Consider the following 28,000-nt stretch of genomic DNA (forward strand, 5'->3'; position numbering starts at 1 on the left):
CTCGAGAGCAAACAGGCAAGACTCCAACCTGTCTTTTCCAGGCTTTATTATTAGTGCAAAACTATTTACAGTGAAGAGCATCACAAGTTCATGTCTGGCTCAGTCGCTAGCAGAATCTGGGAGTGGCCGGTCCTTGTACCTCTCCCAGCATAACAGTCGTGTGACCCCCATCCTTCTCCTCCCCTCTCTACGCCCAAACCTACTGCACAGAAGGGGCGCTGGCAAAGGGGGACTTCCCTCCCCTCCACTTTGCTCAGGCTCGGTGTTGGGGCTCTCCCTAGCATCTCCTGGTCCTTGCACCTCCTCCCCACTGGAGGTGGGGCTTTAAAAAGGAAAAGAAAAGAAAAGAAAAGATGGGGGACAATCACTGCTAGTCCTCTGACCATATTGTAGCTTTCTCTGATAACTGGACCAGCACAGCAAATTTTTACTAAAAAATATAGTTACATATCTATTTTTGAAAAGTGAACTGCCTGGCGGCTTATCTGCAGGCTAGAAGAAGTTGCCACCTACTTTGAGCACTGCTGTGCATTTTGTAGATTTCATTTCTGTTTTACGTGGAAGAATTTACTTATGTCTTGTCTCAAAGGGACATGAACCATCCTTAGTTCTGTTAACCATAAAAGGCAAGATTGTAATACAGCTGTTGGTTTCCTTTACATGGCAGTTTTATTCTTGCTCGTTGTTGCAGGCTGTGCAACAAAGAGTTATGCCTAGAATGTTGGCCTTCAAAGTAAGGTTTACATTATTAGGTTCAAATCCCCACTCAGCTATGTCTTGGGACCTGGACCAAGTCTCTGCCTAACCCCATTTCTGTAATGTGCAAAAGCAAAATGAGCACTTCTGCCCTGAGCCTACAGCCCTGGCAGGAATGGAGAAACAAACCCACGACTTCCAGGTGCTGCTGGAATTCAACTCCTATTGGCCCTCGCCTGCATGGTAAACAGTGAAGGGGGGGGCAGGAGTTGGAATCCCAACACATGCATACCCTCCAACATTTCTCAGCTGAAAATAGGGACATCCTATTTTATTTTATCATACTCATCATCATGAAAATAGGAACATCCTAAGGAAAAGTGGGGCATTCTGGGATCAAATCAGAAACTTGGATAGCTTCTGTAAATCCAGTGAGCCTTGCTTACCTCTCAGGACTATAGTAAGTTGCAGCTGGTGTTCTCAGGACATTTTGGAAGAAGAAGGTGACACAAATACAACGAATACATACCTGTTCAAACATTAGGGAAATATTTTCAGGAAATAGGGTTGCAAGTTTGCAACCCGGAGAACTGCATTGCCACTTTAATTTTTCCACTGAATAAAAAGATGTGGCAGCAGTGCCTCACCATTCATTTTGTCCTAATCATTTTGTCCTCTTCATGCTCCTACTTGCTAGAGCAAAGACTCCAAATTTGCCATAGATCAGTCAGAGATGGCAGGGAGAATACAAATGGCCTGCGAAACTGAGCAGGGAAAGCAGGCTGCAAAAGCTAGAGGTGCTTCATATTTCATATTTAGTGATGAATTTAAAGTTCATATTTGTGGTCTTTGTCCAGTCCCACACTGAGAGCTGTATACACAATTACAGCTTTCTCTGTCCTCCTGAACATGAAATGCTCTCTCACTTTCCTCAGATATTTATTTAGCAATTTTTACCTCACCAAATAAGTTTTCAGGGCGGCTTATAAAGTCCAAAAATACAACAAAAGCAATTAAGAACAATCATACAAAAATGGCAGCAGTAGAATGTAAACATGTCATTAAAAATGCTGAGATTAAAAGGCCTGGGGGAATTAAAACGCCAAAATGACAACAAAGTAGGCCCCAGGTGAGCCTCCATGGGGGAAAGAGAGGATTCTGTGACTGGGGCACCACCACAGAAAAGGCCTCTTTCCCCATTTTCTGCCACAGCTCAGATTATGGGCAGCCAGAGAAGGGTGATTATCTTAGGGTACAAGGAGGCAGTGTGGAGATAACTGTTTTTGCCCATGCCTATTGAAGGACAGCATCTGGCTTGCTGTTCCGCTTAAAGCACCTAAGTTGTGAACTGGAGTTCCAACTCTTGTTGACAGCCTCACTTCTGTGAAAGTGAATATTTATTTATTTATTTTTAAGGCATTTATATACCGCTGAATTGTTAGCATTTCTAAGCAATCTGTGAAACCTTAATGTGTGAGACCCAGCAGCAGGCAGGGATGGGGTGCAACAGAGCTGGGGGATTAACAAAGTAGGCAGGCTGCACCTCCATCTTATTTTGCAGCTATGGGGGTATTAAGGAGAAAAGCACAAGCTCCAGGCTGTTCCTGGCAATTCTAATTACATCATGCTCTGGGGATCACAAGTGATCTCTGATGCATCTCCCAGGTGGTATCCAAGCATACTGAAAATAGGGAAGAAAATAGGGAAGAAATACTGATGAGCTAGATGTTTCTTTGAAGTATCCATCTTATACGAAAAAGGAGCAATGCAGCAGCGAGCTCCAGATGGTTGGAAAGCCAAACAGGATGTTGATGTTTGGGGCTGTACCGTGGGAACAAAGGAACAGTCTATTCATTGTACTGAGCACCGGATGTTAGCTCAGAGTGTCATCTGACCTGTACTGGAAGTACAGGGGAGGAAGTTTTTTCTCTCTCTGCTGTTGGTGTTAAGAGAGTGCAGACACGTTTCTCTGTACTGCTGGAAAGACAGAAATAAAGGCATGTAAACACATTTCTGTCTGTCTCTCTCCCCTCCCTGGGGATGGCAGGGGAGGAGTGGTGTGTTCTTCTCACGTTAGAGGAGGATCGCCGATTGAGATCTCGCCTGATCCTGCCGGGAGTCGCAGACAGGGAGGTCAACAAGGAACTCAAGCCGGGTGCCTGGAGAGTGGCCAATTCCTCTGATGTAGGCTTGATTCCTACATCTGGTAGCAGACCGCCAAATGGTTGCTGATCCATGGGAATAAGCATGAGAGGTTGATGGATCGTTTGTCATCCTCTGCACCAAAGGAAATAAGATAACGTCTGCGTGCAGCCAGAAGCTGAACAGACGGCTGGACACCAAGAGGAGCCCCAAAAGGTATGCTGAATTTCGGGCTAAAAGTGTGAACGCAGATTGATTCATTCTCTGGTTCACGAGAGCTGCGTTTGGAAAAACAGCTCTGAAAGCAAAGGCTTGCATACCAGGAATTCTTGTGGTTGATAAGATTTCCTGTTCGAAGAAAGGTATGCACAGTTGCTAAGCAACGACCGTCAGTAAAGTGGAAAGCTACTGACAAAGGGGCTGGCTCAGTCAGAGCCTGGGAAGTGGAGTTGTTTTGGCTATCTTTGCAAGGACTTTGAGACAGCTTGCAGTTTGCCTGCCAGAGTAGGCAGTAAACAACCAAGAAAAGACTTTTGGATTTTACAGGCTCGAGAGTGAGAGCTGAGACTTGGATTCAAAATGGATGCCAAGAAGGGGGGAGGTTTACCTTATCCACCTCCCCTAACTAATGACAATTATTCATCTTGGTCTGTAAAGATGAAGGCCCTGCTGCAGAATCAGAGGGTCTTTGAGGTGATTGAGAACCCCATCCCTGCAGTTCCAATGCAAGGTTGGGAATCACAGAATGTGAAGGCCAGGACGGCTATAATTCTGTGTGTCTCAGATTGCCAATTGGTGCATATTCAGAATTTAGAGTATGCGCGAGAGATTTGGGAGACGCTGCGTAGAACACATCAGAGGGATGCTGGTTCTTCAGCGTTGCTGTATTTTGAGAAGCTGACCAATCTGAGGCTTGCGCCTGATGGAGATGTTCAAGCGCACCTGACGGAGATGAAATATCTGCGCCAACAGATGGTGGAACGCAATTTCCGTCTACAGGAGGAAGTGTTTTGCTTCATGATGATAAACAGCCTAAATCGGACTTACAAAACCGTTGCCAGTCAGCTTGGTTCTCTACCGGCTCAAGATTTGACCGCGGAGAGAGTGTGTGCCGTTGTTTTGAATGAACACGACCGGCTTGCTGCACTGGAAGTAAAGGACAGGGGGAGGGAGGAACGGAGTTCTAATTCCCCCACTGATGTTGCTACTGGAGAGAATGCTGTAGCTTTGAACGTTGTCCGATGTTACAATTGTGGACAGGCTGGGCGGAACTGTAAGAAGCCACGCCAGCCAAAAGGAGCTAAGGGCCGCTCAGCAAAGCCTGAGGCATCAGGCAAAAGTCATACCAAGTCTACGGTGAAACCTGCAAAGGCTTTGATGTCGAAAGAAACCACGCCAGATGTTGAGAACACGTTTGTAATCGACACGGGGTGCACCGTTCATATGTCCCCACACAGACAACTGTTTTCAACGTTTAAGAAGCAAAGCTTCGCCGTGAAACAGGCCAACGGTCAGGAGCTGGAAGCGACCGGGATAGGGACTGTGTTTCTTGAGAGTCTGAACTTGACTATAAACAATGTTTACTTGGTTCCTGAATTGAAGTTCAATCTGCTGAGTGTTTCGCAGATTGCAAAGAAAGGACTGAAACTGTCCTATGATGCTGAGAGCTGCAAGATCTTCAAAGATGGAGAGTTGTATCTTTCTGCCAGAAAGAAAGGTGGACTGTATTTGTTGACTTATGAACAAAGTGATTACATGGAATGTAATTCATCTGAGTCTAACTTGATTTCTCTTGCAGGTGTGACCAAAACGGACACCAAGAAGGTGACAAGGGTCGACAGAGCATTTCAGCGGGTGTATGCTGATGTGATTGGTCCTCTAGCACCATCTAGAGGCAATGCAAGATTTTATCTTGTGTGTGTGGATCATTTCTCTAATTTTGTCTGGATTTATGTGTTAGAGAAACCACAGGAAGCCTTAGAAAGGTTTCAGGAGTATTGTGACAAGGTTAAAAATATGCATGATGCTAACATTGATTGTCTTTTCACAGATGAGAAGCAAATTTTTCTTTTACAGGATTTTCAGGAGTTCCTGCAGAAGAAAGGGATAAGACACAAGGTTGCTGTTTCAGCGGAAGCGTGGAACAGGGGTGTCTGTGTACGGGTGAACAAAGAATTGCAAAAGGGGATGAATGAGCAATTGCTTAGTTCACATCTGCCACATGAGTACTGGGCGGAGTCGCTAATGTCGTATTGTTATACGTGGTTGAGAAAGGTTTCAAAAGAGTTGGGAAGTTCTCCTTTTGAGAAACTGTTCCATAGAAAACCTTCTGTTGCCCATTTCAAGGTTTTTGGGTCTCATGTGGGGACAGAAGCTCCAGGTGGAGTAAAGAATGCCAGAGGCATTTTTGTGGGATATGAAAAGGGTCTCTACAGAGTAATTTTGTCTGAATCTGGACAGGTGATTCTCACAAAATTTCTAGAGAGTGCTCCTGAACAGGAGAGAGTAATTGTTCACATATTTCCCACAGAGGACAATTCAGATGATGATGATGATGATTTTACAGATTACAGTGGTACTGAGAGTGACAGTGATAGCTCAAAGAGTTCAGTTGACACAGTCATTGAGAGAAAATCTTACACAATAGATAGACCTTCACAGGTGAAGGATGAACCACTGTTTACCATTGGTACTGGTTCTCAACAGAGTCCAGAGGCTAAACCAGTGAGCAGAGAAGATCAGCACCTCATACGAAGGTCTGAGAGAGTTACAAAGGGTGTACCACCCAAGAGGTACTCAAAAGAGTTTGCAAACTTAGCTGTTGCATGTGTTGCTGTTGTACACAACTGAGGACAGGTTGGAGCTGTGTCTAAGTCAGAGACGGAGACACAACAGAGAGTTGCTAGCCAAGGTAATGCAGATGCACTCATTCTTTGGAAGCCAGACAACCAGAGAGGTACACTGGGGAAACCAGTGGCGAGGAGTTCCAAGGGTGGAACTGTAACAACAGGGAAGTGTTATGTGTATAACAACTGTTTGTTTTCTTCTCTGGATCACGCTTTGCTCGCCGCAACACGCATTGATTCTTTTGGGGGAGGATGTTACGAAAAAGGAGCAATGCAGCAGCGAGCTCCAGATGGCTGGAAAGCCAAACAGGATGTTGATGTTTGGGGCTGTGCCGTGGGAACAAAGGAACAGTCTATTCATTGTACTGAGCACCGGATGTTAGCTCAGAGTGTCATCTGACCTGTACTGGAAGTACAGGGGAGGAAGTTTTTTCTCTCTCTGCTGTTGGTGTTAAGAGAGTGCAGACACGTTTCTCTGTACTGCTGGAAAGACAGAAATAAAGGCATGTAAACACATTTCTGTCTGTCTCTCTCCCCTCCCTGGGGATGGCAGGGGAGGAGTGGTGTGTTCTTCTCACGTTAGAGGAGGATCGCCGATTGAGATCTCGCCTGATCCTGCCAGGAGTCGCAGACAGGGAGGTCAACAAGGAACTCAAGCCGGGTGCCTGGAGAGTGGCCAATTCCTCTGATGTAGGCTTGATTCCTACAGTACCTTGGTTCTCAAACACCTTGTGACTTGAACATTTGGCTCCCAAACACCGCAAACCCGGAAATGAGTGTTCTGGTTTGCAAACTTTTTTTGGAACCCGAATGTCTGAGGTGGCTTAACCCATGCTCTACTGTATGCGCATAACTTAGCTGGATTGTGTCCACAGAGGATAAAGCTTGTAGTTGAATATTTCTTCTTTGTTGTTGTTAAATAATTTTTTATTGTTTTTCACAATTTAATTCCACATTAACATCAATAAAAAAGAACATTTTTACCCCCCCAGTCCCCAAAACCTTTTCTTCAAGATTCCATGAATCTGCGGACTTCCCTCCATCCCATCTTCTGGTTCTTTATGTAAACAAAATAATAATAATAATAATAATAATAATAATAATAATAATAATAATAATAATAATTTATTATTTGTACCCCACCCATCTGGCTGGGTTTCCCCAGCCACTCTGGGCGGCTTCCACAGAGACCAAAAATACACTAAAATGTCACACATTAAAACCTTTCCTGAACAGGGCTGCCTTAAGATGTCTTCTGAATGTCAGGTAGTTGTTTATCGCTTTGACATCTGATGGGAGGGCATTCCACAGGGCGGGCGCCACTACTGAAAAGGCCCTCTGCCTGGTTCCCTGTAGCTTTGCTTCTCGCAATGAGGGAACTGCCAGAAGGCCCTCGGCGCTGGACCTCAGTGTCCGGGCAGAACGATGGAGGTGGAGACGCTCCTTCAGGTATATTGTGCTCGGAGACGTACTGGGAGCCAATGTAGGTCTTTGAAGACCGGTGTTATGTGGTCTTGGCGGCCACTCCCAGTCACCAGTCTAGCGGCCACATTCTGGATTAGTTGTAGTTTCCGGGTCACCTTCAAAGGTAGCCCCACGTAGAGCGCATTGCAGTGGGAGATAACTAGAGCATGCACCACTCTGATGAGACAGTCCGTGGGCAGGTAGGGTCTCAGCCTGCGTACCAGGTGGAGTTGGTAGACAGCTGCCCTGGATACAGAATTGACCTGCGCCTCCATGGATAGCTGTGAGTCCAAAATGACTCCCAGGCTGAGCACCTGGTCCTTCAGGGGCACAGTTACCCCATTCAGGATCAGGGAGTCCTCCACACCAGCCCGCCCCCTGTCCCCCAAAAACAGTACTTCTGTCTTGTCAGGATTCAACCTCAATCCATTAGCCGCCATCCATCTTCCAACCGCCTTCACTGGTTCTGATTTGAAAGAGAGGTAGAGCTGGGTATCATCTGCATATTTATGGACACCCAGTGCAAACCCCCTGATGATCTATCCCAGCGGCTTCATATAGATGTTAAAAAGCATGGGGAGAGGACAGAATCCTGAGGCACCCCACAAGTGAGGGCCCAGGGGTCTGAACACTCATCCCCCACCACCACTTTCTGAACACGGCCCAGGAGAAAGGAGCGAAACCACTGTATAACAGTGCCCTCAGCTCCCAGCCCCTCTAGACGGTCCAGAAGGATGTTATGGTTGATTGTATCAAAGGCCACTGAGAGATCCAGCAGAACTAGGAAACAGCTCTCACCTTTGTCCCTAACCCGCCAGAGATCATCGACCAGTGCAACCAAGGCAGTTTCAGTCCCATGATGAGGCCTGAATCCTGATTGGAAGGGATCCAAATGGTCCGCATCCTCCAGGCGTGCCTGGAGTTGTTCAGCAACCACCCACTCAATCACCCTGCCCAAGATCGGAAGATTTGAGACTGGGCGATAGTTGGCCATACTGGCCGGGTCTAAAGATGTTTTTTTAAGAAGCGGTTTAATGACCGCCTATTTCAGCGGGTCTGGGAAGGCTCACTCACAGAGGGTAGCATTCACCACCCCGCAGAGCCCATTGCCCAGCCCTTCCCAGCTCGCTTTTATCAGCCAGGATGGGCAAGGATCAAGGAGACAGGTGGTTGGTTTCACTCGTCCAAGCAGCCTGTCCACATCCTCGGAGGTAACAGATTGAAATTGTAAAATTCACTTACAATTCCATATCCATTTACCCAATTTTCTAATAATTACACATAGTTAATCAAAACTTACTAACATCTGTGGTTAACTATTATTTTTTCTTCTAATTTTATCCCCATCCCTAATAATTGCAAGCATTTAATCAAAGCCTGCTAATGTACCAATATCTACAATATTTTGCACATAAACAATAACCATTTCCAAGACTATTTCCCATTCTTTTTCCTAACTTTGGCATACTTTAATTTCATCAGCAGACATCTGTCAGTTGAGGCAAGTTCCAAATCCAGCTCGTCTTCCCTCCAAAGTTCTCTCAGTCTCAAAGGTTGTACTTTCTGGTGGTACATGACCCCAGTCAAGCTTGCAAAAATATACCACTTGCCCGATAATAAATGTTGGAAATGTAAGGAGATTGAAGGTACATTCTTTCACCTTTGGTGGACGTGCCCGAGGATTAAGGCTTTCTGGGAGATGATTTATAATGAAATGAAAAAGGTATTTAAGTATACTTTCGTGAAGAAACCAGAGGCCTTTCTCCTGGGCATAGTCGGCCAATTGGTGCCAAAGAAGGATAGAACTTTTTTTTATGTACGCTACAGCAGCAGCAAGAATACTCATTGCAAAGTATTGGAAGACACAAGAATTACCCACCTTGGAAGAATGGCAGATGCAAGTAATCGACTATATGGAAATGGCTGAGATGACTGGCAGAATCCGAGACCAGGGAGAAGAGTTGGTGGAAGAAGATTGGAGGAAATTTAAAACTTACTTACAGAAGTATTGTAAAATGTATGAATGCTGATGACATTGAATTAAAATGAAGGGGTTCTAGTAATAAGAAATAAAAATTTGAAATTTGGGAGGTAAAATAAATAAGGATAAAGTAGTAGGATACGAATTTGCTGAACTAATTGTTAAAAAGGGATATAAAAAAGGGAGGCGTGAGGAAGTCAGGAAAATAAGTTAATTGAAGAGGAATAATTGGAAAAGAGTGATTTGTGTTTTTCTTATTCTACTTTTTGAGTGTTGATTGCCTTTTTTGTTTTCTTGTTAAATGTTTGTATTTTATGTATCGTGAAAGTTTGTATTGTTGTGTTTTATATTTTCTTTGTGTTTTTATTGTTCTACTTTTCTATTGTTAAACTTAATAAAATATTATTTTTTTAAAAAAAAACAAAGGTTGTACTTTCTGCCTCATTTTCTCCACCACAACCGCCTCAAGTGTTTTCTGCCTAAACCACAAAAATTCCAAATCTACCCTTTTGTAGTTTTTTCATATCAATAATTTTCCCCAGTTTTCAGGCTTCCTCTCCAACTTTTGCCTAGGAACACCCCCTTCCTCAGTTCTCCCTGTCCAAGACTCTATTAGTTCAATTGATTCTGTTACCCTTTTAATGCTTTGATCCATTCAGGTTGTAAACTCATCTGTTATTTTAGCCATAATTTCCTTCATCTCTCTCATAAACTCTTTTTTCAATTCAGAAAAAAGATTCACCTATTCAAATTCAAATTTATCCCCCGGGTCCTGTACTTGGGCCCTTCTGTCCAAACTCAACTCTGACTGTTTAATCATTGTCATATTTTCGTCTTTCCGTTGTTCTCAAAACAGCCAGTTTTCACCACCACCTTATCAGTTTCAAGACCATTCCATGTAAGTTCTCAGTAAACAGTAACAGTTTCTGTGCTTTCCCACTACACCCCCTTCTTTTGACCTGTTTACTTTATACACATATGCAGTTTAACATAAAACCCAAATTCTATGTTGATATTCATATATAACAAATATCTACCTTAAGAAAGAGTCAGAAACAATATATCCATAAGAATTACCACTTAATTGTCCAGGAAAGAGAGTACTAAATTCAGTATCCAATTTTCAAAAATGTCTCAGGGTAGAATGAAGAGTTGCAGCACTTGAAGATCCTTATAAATAGATATATCAACTGTTATGTACTGAAGTTCTCACCCTGGGCCAGCAGGGGGATACTGTAGATAGTTATGCAAATGAAGGATTGAAAGTGACGTTCAGTGATTGGATAGTTTGTATGCAAATGAAGGATCGAAAGTGACGTTCAGTGATTGGATAGTTTTAGAAAGTTGCTACAGTTACGTTGTTCTGGAGCTCTATATAAGCAGGCTGACTGAGCCCTTCAGTTCAGTTCTGTTCTGGCCTCTGAATAAACAAGAGCTGTTTGAAGAATCGCTGTGTCGTCTGATATGTTCGCCCACAACTTAACATCAACCTCTCTTGCTAGTTTTTTTTTCCTCCTTAAAATTCCAATATGTATACAGTAAACCAAGTTCAGTGCTCTGTAGTTCCCTCCAGCCGAGATAAAGTTTTCTTATATTCCCCCAACAGAGTACTTTAATTGTCTTACTCCAAATCTCATCTGCTGAGTTCAGTTTTAATGGCGGCTGCAGTTCAAAATTCAGTTTCCACTTTTATACTCTAGTATTGGTAACAAGCCAACTGGGGAAAAGCTTTGGAAAGGCAGTGTAAGGTCTCTCAGATGTTGTCAGAGTCCTGGCACTGCCTTCCCTTTTCCATACACAAATACTGTTGTGGCCAGCTTTAAAACCCTGTAGCAATGCCAAACAATAAAGAATGGGTTTCAATTGCTTTGAATTCTCCCATCAGCAGGCCCACACAGTAAATATCAAATAAGATCATAGTTTTCCACTTGCAAATTTTTTCTATGTATGGTTAATTACCCAGAACGGACTTCCTTTTTAATCCTTCGTCTGGCGCCGAATTAAGCTTACTGTATATATTTGAGTATAAGCCGACCCAAATATAAGCCGAGGCACCTAATTTTAGGACAAAAAACTAGGAAAACTTATTGACTCAAGTATAAGCCGGTTCACCACATCACAAACCTGGTGGTGGCAGCAGCAGCGGAGGATGAACAAGCAGCCCAAAAGGGCTGCTTTCAGGCTGTTTGTTCCTCCTCCGCCTCTGCTGCTCGTAAGAGCAGGCATAGGAGCCTGGTTGGGAGAGGCACAGCGCAGCGCAGCGCCTCTCCCAACCGCACCTCCCGTGCCTGCCCCTGAGAGAGGCGGGTGGCAGCGGCGGGACCAGCAGTGAGAAAGGGCTCCTTTTGGGCCGCTCATCCCTCTGCCGCCCGCCTCACTCAAGTATAAGCCAAGGAGAACTTTTACAGCATAAAAAATGTGCTGAAAAAGTCGGCTTATATTCGAGTATATACGGTAATTAATTTCAATAGTAAATATTCTTACATTCCTGTCTGCTTGAATATTGGTTACGGAAAATCTCTGCTGGTGGCCGGAGTGCTAAGGCTTCGCTCCCGTGGAGGCATGTTGTTGCCAAGACTGCACTCAAACCCCCTTCTTTCCCCCACTCTCCTGAGCCTTTCAGCGCAGGGGTCTGGGAATTGCGGGACAGCTCTTTGCAATCTGCTGGACCTCGCAACATCTTGAGAACCCTCTCAAGGGGGGGTATGCCTCGCCTTGGCATTTCCTCCGACTCTCTTTTTTTTTAAAAAAAGATATTTATTAAAGTTTTCAAATTTAATACAATAAAAAAGAATCAAAAGAAGCAAAAAAAGTTTAAAAACACATAAAGTTCACAATACTTATTTTCCAATAACATATTTCCCTGACCTCCTCATACCTCCCCTTCTTGTATTCCAATTCAAATTGTTAGTTCAGCAAATCCTTATCCGTAATTTTAACCTATTTCTATACCCCCCTTTTTCCCCCCCATATCGCTCACAACATTACAGCTAGAAACCCCTTAATTTCTGTCCAACATCATTCAACATTCATTCATTTTACAATATTTCTGTAAATAGTCCTTGAATTTCTTCCAATCTTCTTCCGCCGCCTCTTCTCCCTGGTCACGGATTCTGCCAGTCATTTCTGCCAATATTTCTGCCAATATTTCCTCCGACTCTTGACTCTGTGCTCCGTTTGCCATCTTGCAGAGATCAGAAGTCTGTAGTTGAGTATTTCAAACCTTCCCATCTGGTGGCCATAAGCAAGGAAACGAATTAAGATGATCCATCAATGAAATGGTACAGTGGCTCTCAAACCACAACATTTAAGAGCCACTTATTCAGTCTGCTTTTACACTTTTCTACCAACCTTACTATATGCTTGTGAAACATGGACCACTTATAAACGCCATCTCCAACTCCTTGATTCGATCAACGGTGTCTCCGAAAAATTGTACACATCACTTGGGAAGACAGGTGAACTAATATCAATGTACTGGAAGAAGCAAAGATCACCAGTGTTAAAGCAATAATTCTTCAACATCAACTTCGTTGGACTGGTCATGTGCGGATGCCTGATGATTGTCTTCCATAGCAACTACTCTATTCTGAACTTAAAAATGGAAAGTGTAATGCTGGTGGTCAACAAGAGAGGTTTAAAGACTCTCTAAAGGCAAATCTTTAAAAATGTAGTATAAACACTGACAACTGGGAAACACTGACCTGCGAGCGCTCCAGTTGGAGAACAGCCTTGACCAAAGGTATCATGGGCTTTGAAGATACTCAAACTCAGAACGAAAGGGAGAAACGTGCTAAGAGGAAGGCACGCTTGGCAAATCCACACAGTGATCAACTCCCGCCAGGAAACCAATGTCCCCACTGTGGAAGGACGTGTGGATCCAGAATTGGCCTCCACAGTCACTTACGGACTCATTTTTAAAATTGTGTTTATGGAAGACAATCTTACTCGGCTACGAAGGATAGCCAGAGAGGAAGAAGAAGACACTTTTCATAGAATTGTGGGTCATGCTGACCAATACTATAATCAACTGAGTTACATGTTGAAAAGAAACGCACATAAACTGTTAATCTGGCATGAGTATCTGAGGCTGCAAAAATATGTCAGTTTGACCTGAGTTGCTGTAAATGTGCTTTTGGGAAATTAATAATTGTTGGATTAAACACCCACAAACCAGAACTATCAGCAAAAGAGAACAAGGCTTGAACATACCACAGTATGTATAAAACAAACAATTCTTACACCGCATCAGATATATGGAATTGCTGAATTTTTTTTTGGCTTTCTGTGGTTCTCTAACACGTCCTGAAATAATTATTAACACCTAGTGGGGGCTGGGGGTGGACAGCTCTGTCAATGGAATTGCCTTAACTAAGTAAAAGTCCAGCGATAAACCTGTTTCTTTCCAGTACCTACAGGTGATTGTGTCTGTTCTGTCCAGTAGTCCCTCGACTCCCTAAAAAACGTTGTTGTTTTTTAAACCCAGAACCTTTGTCTCATTTTTGCTCTGTCATTTCTGGGGGGAAATACCATTTCTGGAAAAAGCAGAGTACATTAAATAATCATTTCAACACATTGCGTCTTGGTGGGTTGTTTTTGTTTTTTTAAGTAACATTCTCATGACTCCAGTAAGAAGGAAACTACTAAAGCAGGGAAAGGGAGAGGATACTTCAAGATCTCACAGGCTCAGCCTTGGGCTTGGGCTGGTTCTGCTTATTTTCACAAGAAGCAGAACCAGCAGAGCTTTTCCTGGTCTTTGCCACTTCAGGCTGAACGTAGCACCCTCTAATATTTCTCTGATGAAAATAGGGACGTGCAGGGTCAGCTCCAGATTGGGGTAAAGAGAAACAGATGGGGGAAATAGAGAGAGGGAGAAGCAGGGGGAGAAATAAGATTTGTGCCACATGGGATGGAATAGGACAGAATAAGTGACCTGAGAAATCAGCCCCAGTGATATACTCTTAGTTGGCAAGTTTCCAGACCAGAAACTACTTCTTGCTACCTACAACCTGTATCCAGACCCTGTGTCCCTATTTTACAGGGAAGTCCCTGGTTTAGAGAAGCTGTCCCAGTTTCTGATTTGATCCCAGAATGTCCCACTTTTCCTTAGGGTGTCCCTATTTTCATTGGAGAAATGTTGGAGGGTATGGAGTTATCCAATCCCCAAGCCATTTGAAGGCAATCCTATATAGGGAATTTTTTTAATGTTTTATTGTGTTTTTTATATATGTTGGAAGCTGCACAGAGTGTCGGGGGGCAACCCAGTAAGATGTGTGAGGTATAAATAGTAAAATTATCATTATATAATGGGACACCCCTATTTTCATCGAAGAAATGTTGGAGGCTATGGCTGTCTCCAACCACTTGCAGGTCCAGGCCATGCAATCCCCACTTCCTCCGCTTAGATGAGCTCCCATAAAGGAGACCACACAGTTCAATGGAATCATATCAGGCCACAACTTTATTGACTACAGCTGGTTTGGCAAAGGCATTGGGTAAGCATTTATTTCCAGGCTGCCTATCGGAAAGAACATCATGGTCAACCTGGCAGTGGGGATTCCTGCCACTTACATCAACTAGGGGGATCCCCGCAGGAATCCCCGTCTCTAGGAGCTCTGAGGCCCAAAGCGCCCATCTGGGAGAATGGACAGAAGCAACTCTATCATGGATCCCTTTAACGGGATACCCTATTTCTGGATTGGAAGGTGAGGGTACAACCCCTCCCTCCAACCAAGGCTAAGGTTACCAAATGCCTAAACCAGCAAAGTTGTGATGATTGCTACAGGAAGGCAAAACATCCAGGTCTTAGCCAATTCGCCTGGTAGTCAAATTCCAACCAGCCCCACAAATACGGCAACCACCACAGCCAAAGCAGGCTGGCATTGGAGGGCTGTCCAGGGCTTGAGGGAACAATCAGGCTTCCCTCAGGTCCGCTCCCAGGGGATTTAAAACAGCCCACGCCAGCCCCCCAACGCCCAGCCCTTCTTGGGGTAAGCGGACCTCTGGGGGGCTATACAGTGACTGTGCACTACACTTGGCTGGGTAGGAAGAGTGACTCTAAATGAGGCAGCAATGCCAGCTCCCGGTGGACCCCTACTCAATCTGAGCCTCATCAAGTGCCTTATTCTGCTGTCTGATGGTGCTACCTATTGGGGGAGATTCCATGGGGAGGGACTAGGCATATATGGTAATCCCACCTTTTCTGTACTAGTAACCCCAGTATAAGTATAGAGACAGTTGTTCCCAGGAGCCTGAAAAACACTGAACTCAGTTATCTTCTTATTTTTAGTGCGGTTGGGAACCTTAAAATTGTTGAAGTTCATTCGCATGGCTATTATGTGAAGATACTGAACAGTTCTCCTGATAAAGAAGAGGGCATTGGAGATTATACACTCCAGCAGAACTTTGGCGGCCATCCAATAGCGATCTTCAAATTCCCCCCAAAGATCAGAATGAAGGCTAATTCTTCAGTAATGGTGAGCAAAATAACAAGGTGCATTGCAGGAGAGGTTTAGTAATCAGAGGGCTGCATTTGCTGTTATGTTGTGGAAAAATTCAAGGCAAAATTATGCAGCATCTGACTGCTTGCTTCCTGTTTCATTGTTGCAGGTCTGGGCTGCAGATTCTAAAAGACCTTCAAAACCTCCAACAGATTATCTCTGGAAGGACCTGGACAAGTTTAAACCAGGCCCAGAATGCACCACTATCCTTTGCAATCCTTCTGGCCAGGTACTTCTGATCACAGGAGCTAACGCCTATATTTGAGGAAATCACCCCCCCCCCCAAAAAAAGTTGTCTTGTGATCAGTTATATGGGGCAGGGCTTACCTAGGCCCCAAAATATTTTCTTCAAGTTGGCACCCCTGCTTCTGATAGCTTTTATAGTAAACTGGGATTTCCTTGGGTTTGGCTTTCTTAAAACTTGACCACCATATTATTCCAGATCTTAATTAGAGATAAGGCTTATTGGTGAAAGGCCTTGACAAAGGCCAATTTTGCATTGTACCTTTAAGCACACCGTAGCCCCCAGCTAGAATAACCTAGCTGTCACTTTTTAATTCTGATCAGTATATTAGAAGAAAGGGGAGGAACAGAGAAAGTGGCTATGTGACACTTCTGAGAGAAAGGTGATAAGAAGGAAAGCAGGGCAGGGCTTTTGAAAGGACCTTAATAGCTATGTTGAAGAGAAAATGTCAGCAGGTATCACTTTTCCTATCCCTGCACAACAAGCATCAGGTCAGCCACATGGAGAATGTCAAATGATTTTGCCACATCAGAGCTATTTCCCTAGAAAATAGAGGTGCCAGTGTTGTGACGTGGGGTTTGTGATTTCAGCTCTCTTGACATAATATGCTGGAGACAGTTCTGTAGTAACACTTCTTTATTAAAGCAAACAAGACTGAGAACTGAGGAGGGGAGAGCTACATTTATAGGGACAGGGAACTAGCTAGAAAGGATACATTTTGGAGGGAACAATATCAGGCAATCACAGTCCTGCCTTTTGGAGGAAACCAATAAGACAGAGGATCCAAATACAGCAGCTTAAATGAACCAATAGTAGCTGTACCCTCTGGAACCAAAAGGCAGTTACTTTACCCTAATGCAAATACAGACAATAATAATACAGATATAAAATCCTTTGACTCAATACACAACACCCCTCCCCCCCTAGTGAGCACCGCAGACGTAATCTCTCAGGTACTGTGGGGGCCTACAACTTCTACTTGATCTCCTGACAACAGGTGTTGCCGGTTCTGGATTGGATGTTACCTGTGGTAGGGGGGGTGCTATAGGGGTTTCGTCAGGAACAGATGGAGTCCCAGACAACGCAGGGTCCCCTACCTGTACCTCGTCATCCTGAGGACTAGCAGACCCTGGTTCATTTGCTGAAGCCCCTGGTGACTGCACCTCTGGGCCATTTTCACTCTGGTCTTGCAGCTCTGCGTCGTTAGCCAGGGATGAATTATCTGACCCCTCCCTGCTGAGCACCCGGCGCCTCAGCTGATCTATATGTCTCTTCCAAACTTGCCCATTTTCCAAGGTCACATAATAGGACACAGGTCCACTAGTCCGGGTGACCACACCAGCCACCCACCGCGAACCTCGTGAATAGTTCCTCACCCAGACCAGATCTTCAGGGGCGAGATACCTTGTTGTGTCAGCCTCAGCCTGGGGGGTTGCTCTTGAATTACGGTTTGGCATTTTATCGGGGTGGACATAATCCAGCACCGTTACCAGTCTTCTACCCAAGAGCAGCTCAGCTGGCGACTTGCCCGTCGCAGTACACGGCGTCGCATGCTGCAAAAATAACATTCGTGCGATGCGAGCTGACCAGTTACCCTCCATTAAGCGCGCAATGGATTCTTTGGCTGTTCTTACCATGCGCTCAGCCTGCCCATTGGAGGATGGGTGAAAGGGCGCGGATGTGACCCCTCTTATGAAGTTATCAGCCAAGAATGCCCTGAATTCTTGGGATACAAAAGCTGCCCATTATCTGATACAATGGTCTCAGGTAACCCGTGGGTTGCAAACAGCTGCCTCAACACCTTGATTACGGCAGCTGATGCCATGCTAGGGACCATCGCCACTTCTAACCATTTGGAATATGCATCGACGATAACCAAAAAGACCTTCCCCTGGAATGGCCCAGCAAAATCTAAGTGCAGCCGGCTCCAGGGAGATCTGGACTGCTCCCACCAGTGGACTGGTGCTCTGGCCACTTCTGGCCGCACCTCTTGGCATGCCTTGCATGTTCGTACCCATTGTTCTATGTTCTGGTCCATTCCAGGCCACCACACATAACATCGGGCTAGCAACTTCATCCTGACCATTCCCGGGTGTCCCATGTGAAGCGTCTCAAGAACCCTGTTTCTCAGTGGTGCTGGGATGATCACCCTATCTCCCCACAGGAGACAACCCTTATGCATGGACAACTCGTGCTGCTTTGTCGCATAAGGCCTGAATTTGTCTTCATGCGGACCACCTAGCCACCCCCTCCCCACCCAAGTGAGCACACGGGAGAGAACAGCATCTTTCCTTGTTTTCTCAGCTATATCAGTAGCCGTTACAGGAGCCCCCGGAAGTGTTTCCAGCATCATTATGTGCTCCGCTGGAGCAGGATCCACATTGCTCCCGCCAGGAAGAGGCAATCGACTCAGCGCATCAGCGTGGCACAACCGTTTCCCCGGCACATGGGTCAAGGTGTACTGGAACCCGTTCAGGAATATAGACCAACGCAACATTCTGGGGGAGAGAATTTGTGGCGTTTGTTTGTTCGGGTTGAACAACCCTAACAGTGGTTTGTGGTCCGTTTCAATGGAGAAATGGCGACCATACACATAATCATGGAACTTTTTGATTCCTGCCACAATTGCAAGCGCCTCTTTGTCAATTTGAGCATAGTTGCGCTCCGTGGGCGACAACGTACGGGAATAGAAAGAGATGGGCTTTTCCGACCCATCCGGTTCCCTATGACTCAGCACCGCCCCCAGGCCGTATTGAGAGGCATCACATGCCAGGACCAGCGGCTTCGACTCATCATAATGAGCAAGGACGCTCCTGCTACTCAGCATTCCTCGCAAGGAGTCAAAAGCCTTCTGCTGCCCCGCCCCCATCACCACACATTCTTTTTCTGCAACAGTCAATGTAATGGTTCAGCTACCGAAGCTTTCTGGGGTAAGAACGAATGATAAAAGTTAACAAGTCCCAGGAATGACTGCAACTCCGTCTTGTTCTGTGGTCGTGGTGCCTCGATGATGGCCTTAATCTTAGCATCTGTGGGGTGGATGCCTGATGCATCAATTTTAAACCCCAAGAAATCCACAGTTGGCACCCCAAAACTGCATTTTTCCTTTTTCAGTTGCAACCCCACCTCCTTGAACTTGAGCAACACTGCACGGACACGCGCAACCAGTTCCTGTGGGTCTTTTCCAGCAATCAAAACGTCATCAAAAAATGGCAAGACCCCCGGCAGACCTCTTAACAGGCGTTCCATGAGCCCTTGAAAAATCCCTGGGGCCACACAAACTCCAAATTGTAATCTGTTAACTCTGAACGCCCCTTTATGTGTGACAATAGTCTGTGCTTCCGCTGATTGTGGGGTTACTGGCAGCTGTTGGTAAGCTTGTGCCAGGTCAATTTTGGCGAACACCTTGCCCCCAGCCAGTTTAGCCAACAGATGTGATACGACTGGAATGGGGTATGAGTTTCCCCTGAGTGCCTTATTGATAGTACATTTGTAATCTGCACAGATCCTGACTTCCCCATTTGCTTTAAGGGGCATGACGATTGGAGTCTCCCACTTAGCGGAGTCCACGGGTGAGAGAACTCCCTGCTTGACCAATTTATCCAGCTCTGCTTCGATCTTGGGTTGCAGTGCAAATGGCACTTGCCTTGGTTTGAGTCGGATTGGGGCCACCCCAGGGTCCAATTCGAAGTCAACTGGGGGCCCTTTATAACAACCCAGTTTTCCATTAAAGAGACCAGCAAATTCTTTGCATAATGCCTCGCTCATCTCAGGGCAGGTTTGGATTGAATTAAGCCCTGATATACTCAGTCCCAGGGCGGGGAACCAGTCAGTGCCCAGGAGACTGGGGCGACTGCCCTTCGCAATCACCAGTTTGAGTACCGCCTGTTTGTCCCGGAACTGTACTCTCACGGCACACATTCCCATGACATGGATGCGGCCCGCTGAGTATGACTGCAAAGTTGCCGGGAAGGGCTCCAGAGGGGGCAACTTACCCCTGGGGAAGAATGTCCTCGCGGTCTGGTCCGACACGATAGTGAATCCAGATCCGGAGTCCACCTCCATGTCGCACAGCTGACCCTCAATCTTCACCTTGACGTGTGCCTTGCCTTGCGCTGGAAACTGCACGACCCTCCCGTTGATCTCCGTTACGTAGTGGCAGTCCTTTAGAACATGGTTTGCCGTGGACGGTCTGCGATGCTCCAGTCTAGGTGCTCCTGTCGCTCCTAACGCCGCCGATCTACAGACCCTGGCGATGTGACCTGTCTTCCCGCACGTCCGGCACATAGCATCCCGGAAACGACAACTCTTCCGCTCATGGTTTCCGCCACAACCAGGGCACCTGCCTCGGTGATCTTTGTGCACTGTGCAGGCCTGACGCACTGACTTCACCCCACGGACTGGGCTTTGGCTCAGAGTAGCCTCTAGCTCGTCCATGGCACGCGCAACTTCTATCTGTGGCTTAGGGGCCTTGCGACTGGCATCAAGCTCCTCTCTTTCATAATTCTCCGTGGCGGTGGCCTCCTTCAAGGCTGAAGCAAGGGTAACCTCTTCTTTAGCCACGATGCGTCTTCTGGCTTTCTTGCTGCTCAGACCACCGATAAACCGATCCAGGAGAGTCTCTTCCAGATCTTGGAAGTCGCAGTGCTGAGCGAGCTTCCGCAGTTCAGCTAGGAATGCAGATACAGACTCCCCAGCGTGCTGCTGCCTCTTATGAAACTCCAACCGCCGGGCCATCTTGGTCTCAGTAGGCGCCAAATGGCTTGTCAGGCAGGCAAGAATATCCTTGAGAGGTGTCTCACTTAGCTTCGCTGGAGCAAGCAATGCCTTGGCCAGCTTGAAGGTCTCAGGCCCACAGTAGCTCAGGAACGTGGCCCTTCTTTTGCTGGCATCGGTGATCCCTTGAGCCACTGCGAAGAACTCGAAGCGTTCGACGTAGTCTTCCCACGTGTGGGGCTCTGATGGCTGGAAGGGCTCCAATACCCTTGGACTCTCCATTGTCCTGTGGGCAGGGTCGTCTTCTCAGCTGGCCAGTGAGTCTTGTTCTTAGCTACAATCCGGACTCTGAGGCAGGGCTGCGTTTAACCGCTCCTCAGCATTCCGGATCCCACCTTCGTCGCCAGTTGTTGTGACGTGGGGTTTGTGATTTCAGCTCTCTTGACATAATATGCTGGAGACAGTTCTGTAGTAACACTTCTTTATTAAAGCAAACAAGACTGAGAACTGAAGAGGGGAGAGCTACATTTATAGGGACAGGGAACTAGCTAGAAAGGATACATTTTGGAGGCAACAATATCAGGCAATCACAGTCCTGCCTTTTGGAGGAAACCAATAAGACAGAGGATCCAAATACAGCAGCTTAAATGAACCAATAGTAGCTGTACCCTCTGGAACCAAAAGGCAGTTACTTTACCCTAATGCAAATACAGAAAATAATAATACAGATATAAAATCCTATCCCTGCACAACAAGCATCAGGTCAGCCACATGGAGAATGTCAAATGATTTTGCCACATCAGAGCTATTTCCCTAGAAAATAGAGGTGCTAGAACTCACCATGAATGCCTTCCCTGTTTTCTTAGAATGGCAATGGCCTGATTCTAAGGTGCTGGAACTGAACTCCAGTGAGTTCCAGTTTGTTTGTTTTTTTTAAAAGCCCAGTGCCACTATACTTACTCCTATTATTATATTCTATATTAAGACTAGACAGATCTTCACACACAGCTACTGCTCCCAAGCAGTGGCGGTGCCAAAATTTGGCACCCCCCTCCTCTCGCCTTTCGTTCGAAGTCATTGTTGCGACGCCCCTTGCGGCACCCTCTGAGCTCCATACCACTGCAGCTGAACCACGCTGCCCTCAATCCACCTCTGTCCCAAGGATACATCTCATATGGGGGCATTTCTCATTTCACCTGGAAGAATGAGTACCAGATCTTTAGTTTCAAATAGCTGGTAAAGAAGGAAAGAATGCTGGGTGGAAGAAGAGGAGAAGAGAGAAATTTGGTTTGTTTCCCAAAAACTATACATTCACTGAAATGGAGTTATCCTTCAAAATGTGCACTTCTTCAATTTTGCGATCTGTTTTTTTTTATTTAAAAAAAATGTACAAAAATGCATTTATTAATGGAAGTAACATACAAAAATACATTATTTTAGAGAAACCACTTGCCAAAATGTGTATATTAGGTATAATGGCATATAGAAATGTGTGTATTAGGAGAACCATGTGCTAAAATACTTATGAATTTTCATTGCAAAAACCATTGTTTTTGCAATGAAAATTCGTAAGTATTTTAGAGGAATGTAGAGAACTGAATTATTATTTTTTAAAATATTTTTATTAGCAATTTCAACATAGCAAATTATCAAACCATATAATTGCATACATTATTCCCCCTTTTTTCCCACCCTTCCTTCCATCCCTCCCCCCCACCAGAGACTTCCCTCAGCTCCTCTCTCTGATTTCTCAGCACATATTATTCTCTGCATGTTATAAAATTGTACATATCCTTACATTATCTATCTAACATGTTATCTTTTTTTTGTTAGAGCGTTTATTAATTTTCCAATAAGAACATCCAATTAACATATCAAATCAAATCCAATAAAAATAAAAAACTAAAATTAAAAAGTCCAATTGTCTTCCAAATTATAGTCTTAATTTTTTGTTGACTTCCCACAATCTGAATTCCGAAGCATTTTCCAAATCATAGTCCTGCCTCTCATCATCAGTGTTTTCATAATTCAATATCCCGATTTTATCCTCCACGTTTGTCTCTGGCTCTGTGATCCTCAATCATGTCAGAAGACAAATGATATTTTTTTTCATAGAGTGCAGATTTGCCCATGTATTTCAACTATTTTTGTTTTTCAATTGTGCCGCTTCATCTAATTGTATCCATTCCAGGCTTCTGACCAACTCTTTAAGGATTCTTATTTTGGCAGCTCCCAAATCGTTAATCTTTCCCGTCCAGCTGTTATCGAAGAAACAGAGAGAAACCTCCTTCAAAGACTCCTTGTTGATTTATTCTTAAGCTGCCTGTTTGCTGTGTAGTCATATATCAGTCAGTTGACAATTGATCAGCCTTTGGAATCCACCCAGTCCCCCCTCCGGGCCCTAGAGGGGGGCTGCCAGACATCCATTTAGCCTTTTCTCTCTCTCACAGTGAAAAAATTCTTTTTGCAAACAGTTGCATATATAATATCGTCTCCAGTCTTTGTGGCTGGCCATATTTAGCTCCTGTTTCTCTTAATCAGGGAGATATTTCAAATATTCCGTAACTGCTTAGTGGGTGAGCACCATTTTACTCTTTGTTTTCATCTTTAACAGGTATTTCAAATCTTAAAAGAAAAGGCGGCTGCGGATAAGTTCCAATTATATATAGAAGTCCATCTGTACGACACATTTGTTGTTTAGTCGTTTAGTCGTGTCCGACTCTTCGTGACCCCATGGACCAGAGCACGCCAGGCACCTCTGTCCTCCACTACCTCCCGCAGTTTGGTCAGACTCATGTTTGTGGCTTCGAGAACACTATCCAACCATCTCATAGAATCATAGAATCATAGAATCATAGAATCATAGAGTTGGAAGAGACCACAAGGGCCATCGAGTCCAACCCCCTGCCAAGCAGGAAACACCATCAGAGCACTCCTGACATATGGTTGTCAAGCCTCTGCTTAAAGACCTCCAAAGAAGGAGACTCCACCACACTCCTTGGCAGCAAATTCCACTGTCGAACAGCTCTTACTGTCAGGAAGTTCTTCCTAATGTTTAGGTGGAATCTTCTTTCCTGCAGTTTGGATCCATTGCTCCGTGTCCGCTTCTCTGGAGCAGCAGAAAACAACCTTTCTCCCTCCTCTATGTGACATCCTTTTATATATTTGAACATGGCTATCATATCACCCCTTAACCTCCTCTTCTCCAGGCTAAACATGCCCAGCTCCCTTAGCCGTTCCTCATAAGGCATCGTTTCCAGGCCTTTGACCATTTTGGTTGCCCTCCTCTGGACACGTTCCAGTTTGTCAATGTCCTTCTTGAACTGTGGTGCCCAGAACTGGACACAGTACTCCAGGTGAGGTCTGACCAGAGCAGAATACAGTGGCACTATTACTTCCCTTGATCTAGATGCTATACTCCTATTGATGCAGCCCAGAATTGCATTGGCTTTTTTAGCTGCCGCGTCACACTGTTGGCTCATGTCAAGTTTGTGGTCAACCAAGACTCCTAGATCCTTTTCACATGTAGTGCTCTCAAGCCAGGTGTCACCCATCTTGTATTTGTGCCTCTCATTTTTTTTGCCCAAGTGCAATACTTTACATTTCTCCCTGTTAAAATTCATCTTGTTTGTTTTGGCCCAGTTCTCTAATCTGTCAAGGTCGTTTTGAAGTGTGATCCTCTCCTCTGGGGTGTTAGCCACCCCTCCCAGTTTGGTGTCATCTGCAAATTTGATCAGGATGCCCTTGAGTCCATCATCCAAGTCGTTGATAAAGATGTTGAATAAGACCGGGCCCAAGACAGAACCCTGTGGCACCCCACTAGTCACTCTTCTCCAGGATGAAGAGGAACCATTGATGAGCACCCTTTGGGTTCGGTCAGTCAGCCAGTTACAAATCCACTGAGTGGTAGCAAAGTCAAGACCGCATTTTACCAGCTTCTTTACAAGAATATCATGGGGCACCTTGTCAAATGCCTTGCTGAAATCAAGGTAGGCTACATCCACTGCGTTCCCTTCATCTACCAGGCTTGTAATTCTGTCAAAAAACGAGATCAGGTTAGTCTGACATGACTTATTGTTCAGAAATCCATGCTGACTATTGGTGATCACAGCATTCCTTTCTAGGTGCTCACAGACTGTTTGCTTAATGATCTGCTCCAGAATCTTCCCTGGTATTGATGTCAGACTGACTCATCCTCTGTCGCCCCCTTCTCCTTGTGCCCTCCATCTTTCCCAGCATCAGTGTCTTCTCCAGGGAGTCTTCTCTTCTCATGAGGTGGCCAAAGTACTGGAGCCTCAGCTTCACGATCTGTCCTTCCAGTGAGCACTCAGGGCTGATTTCATTAAGAATGGATGCGTTTGATCTTCTTGCAGTCCATGGGACTCTCAAGAGTCTTCTCCAGCACCATAATTCAAAAGCATCAATTCTTCGGCGATCAGCCTTCTTTATGGTCCAGCTCTCACTTCCATACATCACTACTGGGAAAACCATGGCTTTAACTATACGGACCTTTGTTGGCAAGGTGACGTCTCTACTTCTCAAGATGCTGTCTAGGCCTGTCATTGCCCTTCTCCCAAGAAGCAGGCGTCTTTTAATTTCGTGGCTGCTGTCACCATCTGCAGTGATCATGGAGCCCAAGAAAGTAAAATCTCTCACTGCCTCCATTTCTTCCCCTTTTATTTGCCAGGAGGTGATGGGACCAGTGGCCATGATCTTCGTTTTTTTGATGTTGAGCCTCAGACCATATTTTGCGCTCTCCTCTTTCACCCTCATTAAAAGGTTCTTTAATTCCTCCTCACTTTCTGCCATCAAGGTTGTGTCATCTGCATATCTGAGGTTGTTGATATTTCTTCCAGCAATCTTAATTCCAGTTTGGGATTCATCCAGCCCAGCCTTTCGCATGATGTATTCTGCGTATAAATTAAATAAGCAGGGAGACAAAATACAGCCTTGTCGTACGCCTTTCCCAATTTTGAACCAATCAGTTGTTCCATATCCAGTTCTAACTGTAGCTTCTTGTCCCACATAGAGATTTCTCAGGAGACAGATGAGGTGATCAGGCACTCCCATTTCTTTAAGAACTTGCCATAGTTTGCTGTGGTCGACACAGTCAAAGGCTTTTGCATAGTCAATGAAGCAGAAGTAGATGTCTTTCTGGAACTCTCTAGCTTTCTCCATGATCCAGCGCATGTTTGCAATTTGGTCTCTGGTTCCTCTGCCTCTTCTAAATCCAGCTTGCACTTCTGGGAGTTCTCGATCCACATACTGTTTGAGCCTTCCTTGTAGAATTTTAAGCATAACCTTGCTAGCGTGTGAAATGAGTGCAATTGTGCAGTAGTTGGAGCATTCTTTGGCACTGCCCTTCTTTGGGATTGGGATGTAGACTGATCTTCTCCAATCTTCTGGCCACTGCTGAGTTTTCCAAATTTGCTGGCATATTGAGTGTAGCACCTTAACAGCATCATCTTTTAAAATTTTAAATAGTTCAGCTGGAATACCATCACTTCCACTGGCCTTGTTATTTGCAGTGCTTTCTAAGGCCCATTTGACTTCACTTTCCAGGATGTCTGGCTCAAGGTCAGCAACCACACTACCTGGGGTGTACGAGACATCCATATCTTTCTGGTATAATTCCTCTGTGTATTCTTGCCACCTCTTCTTGATGTCTTCTGCTTCTGTTAGGTCCTTACCACTTTTGTCCTTTATTATGGTAATCTTTGTACGAAATGTTCCTTTCATATCTCCAATTTTCTTGAACAGATCTCTGGTTCTTCCTATTCTGTTGTTTTCCTCTATTTGTTTGCATTGCTCGTTTAAGAAGGCCTTCTTGTCTCTCCTTGCTATTCTTTGGAAATCTGCATTCAATTTCCTGTATCTTTCACTATCTCCCTCGCATTTTGCTTGCCTTCTCTCCTCCGCTATTTGTAAGTCCTCGTTGGACAGCCACTTTGCTTTCTTGCATTTCCTTTTCATTGGGATGGTTTTCGTTGCTGCCTCCTGTACAATGTTACGAGCCTCCATCCATAGTTCTTCAGGCACTCTGTCCACCAAATCTAAATCCTTAAACCTGTTCGTCACTTCCACTGTGTATTCATAAGGGATTTGACTTAGATTGTATCTTACCGGCCCAGTGGTTTTTCCTACTTTCTTCAGTTTAAGCTTGAATTTTGCTATAAGAAGCTGATGATCTGAGCCACAGTCAGCTCCAGGTCTTGTTTTTGCTGACTGTATAGAGCTTCTCCATCTTTGGCTGCAGAGAATATAATCAATCTGATTTCGATACTGCCCATCTGGTGATGTCCATGTGTAGAGTCGTCTCTTGTGTTGTTGGAAAAGCGTGTTTGTGATGACCAGCTTGTTCTCTTGACAGAACTCTATTAGCCTTTGCCCTGCTTCGTTTTGATCTCCAAGGCCAAACTTGCCAGTTGTTCCTTTTATCTCTTGATTCCCTACTTTAGCATTCCAATCCCCTATAATGAGAAGAACATCCTTCTTTGGTGTCACTTCTATAAGGTCTTGTAAGTCTTCATAGAATTGGTCTATTTCAGTTTCTTCAGCACCGGTGGTTGGTGCATAAACTTGGATTACTGTGATGTTAAAAGGTCTGCCTTGGATTCATATCGAGATCATTCTATCATTTTTGAGATTGCATCCCAGTACAGCTTTCGCCACTCTTTTGTTGACTATGAGGGCCACTCCATTTCTTTTACGGGTTTCTTGCCCACAGTAGTAGATGTGATGGTCATCCGAACTGAATTCGCCCATTCCCGTCCATTTTAGTTCACTGATGCCCAGGATGTCAATATGTATTCTTGCCATCTCATTTTTGACCACCTCCAACTTACCCAGGTTCATGGTTCTTACATTCCAGGTTCCTATGCAATATTTTTCTTTACAGCATTGGACTTTCCTTTCGCTTCCAGGCATATCCGCAACTGAGCGTCCTTTCGGCTTTGGCCCAGCCGCTTCATCAGCTCTGGATCTACTTGTACTTGCCCTCCGCTCTTCCCCAGTAGCATGTTGGACGCCTTCCGACCTGAGGGGCTCATCTTCCAGCGTCATAACTTTTATATGCCTGTTGTCTTTGTCCATGGAGTTTTCTTGGCAAGGATACTGGAGTGGCTTGCCGGTTCCTCCTCCAGGTGGATCACGTTTGGTCAAAACTCTCCACTATGACCTGTTCATCTTGTGTGCCCTGCTCGGCGTAGTTCATAGCTTCTCTGAGTTCTTCAAGCCCCTTCGCCACGGCAAGGCAGTGATCCATGAAGGGGTGTACGACACATGTTGTTGTTGTTTAGTCGTTTAGTCGTGTCCGACTCTTCGTGACCCCATGGACCAGAGCACGCCAGGCACCTCTGTCCTCCACTACCTCCCGCAGTTTGGTCAGATTCATGTTTGTGGCTTCGAGAAC

At 45.1% G+C, this 28,000-nt stretch overlaps 1 protein-coding gene across 5 annotated transcripts in view; it reads left to right on the forward strand.

The window, feature by feature from the left end:
- LMNTD1 (lamin tail domain containing 1) overlaps positions 1–28,000 on the forward strand; it is a 267,223-nt gene that overhangs the window by 106,808 nt on the left and 132,415 nt on the right. For all 5 annotated transcript variants that reach the window (XR_008332541.1, XR_008332542.1, XM_053406837.1 and 2 more), the window contains exons 6-7: positions 15,419–15,605; positions 15,739–15,858. Coding sequence is in view for 3 of the 5 variants with exons in the window: in XM_053406837.1 (XP_053262812.1) it covers positions 15,419–15,605; positions 15,739–15,858 (307 nt within the window). In the remaining 2 variants the exon portion in view is untranslated. The remainder of the gene's footprint in view (positions 1–15,418; positions 15,606–15,738; positions 15,859–28,000) is intronic.

This window comes from Podarcis raffonei, chromosome 10, assembly GCF_027172205.1.
Source record: "Podarcis raffonei isolate rPodRaf1 chromosome 10, rPodRaf1.pri, whole genome shotgun sequence".
Lineage (NCBI taxonomy): Eukaryota > Metazoa > Chordata > Lepidosauria > Squamata > Lacertidae > Podarcis > Podarcis raffonei.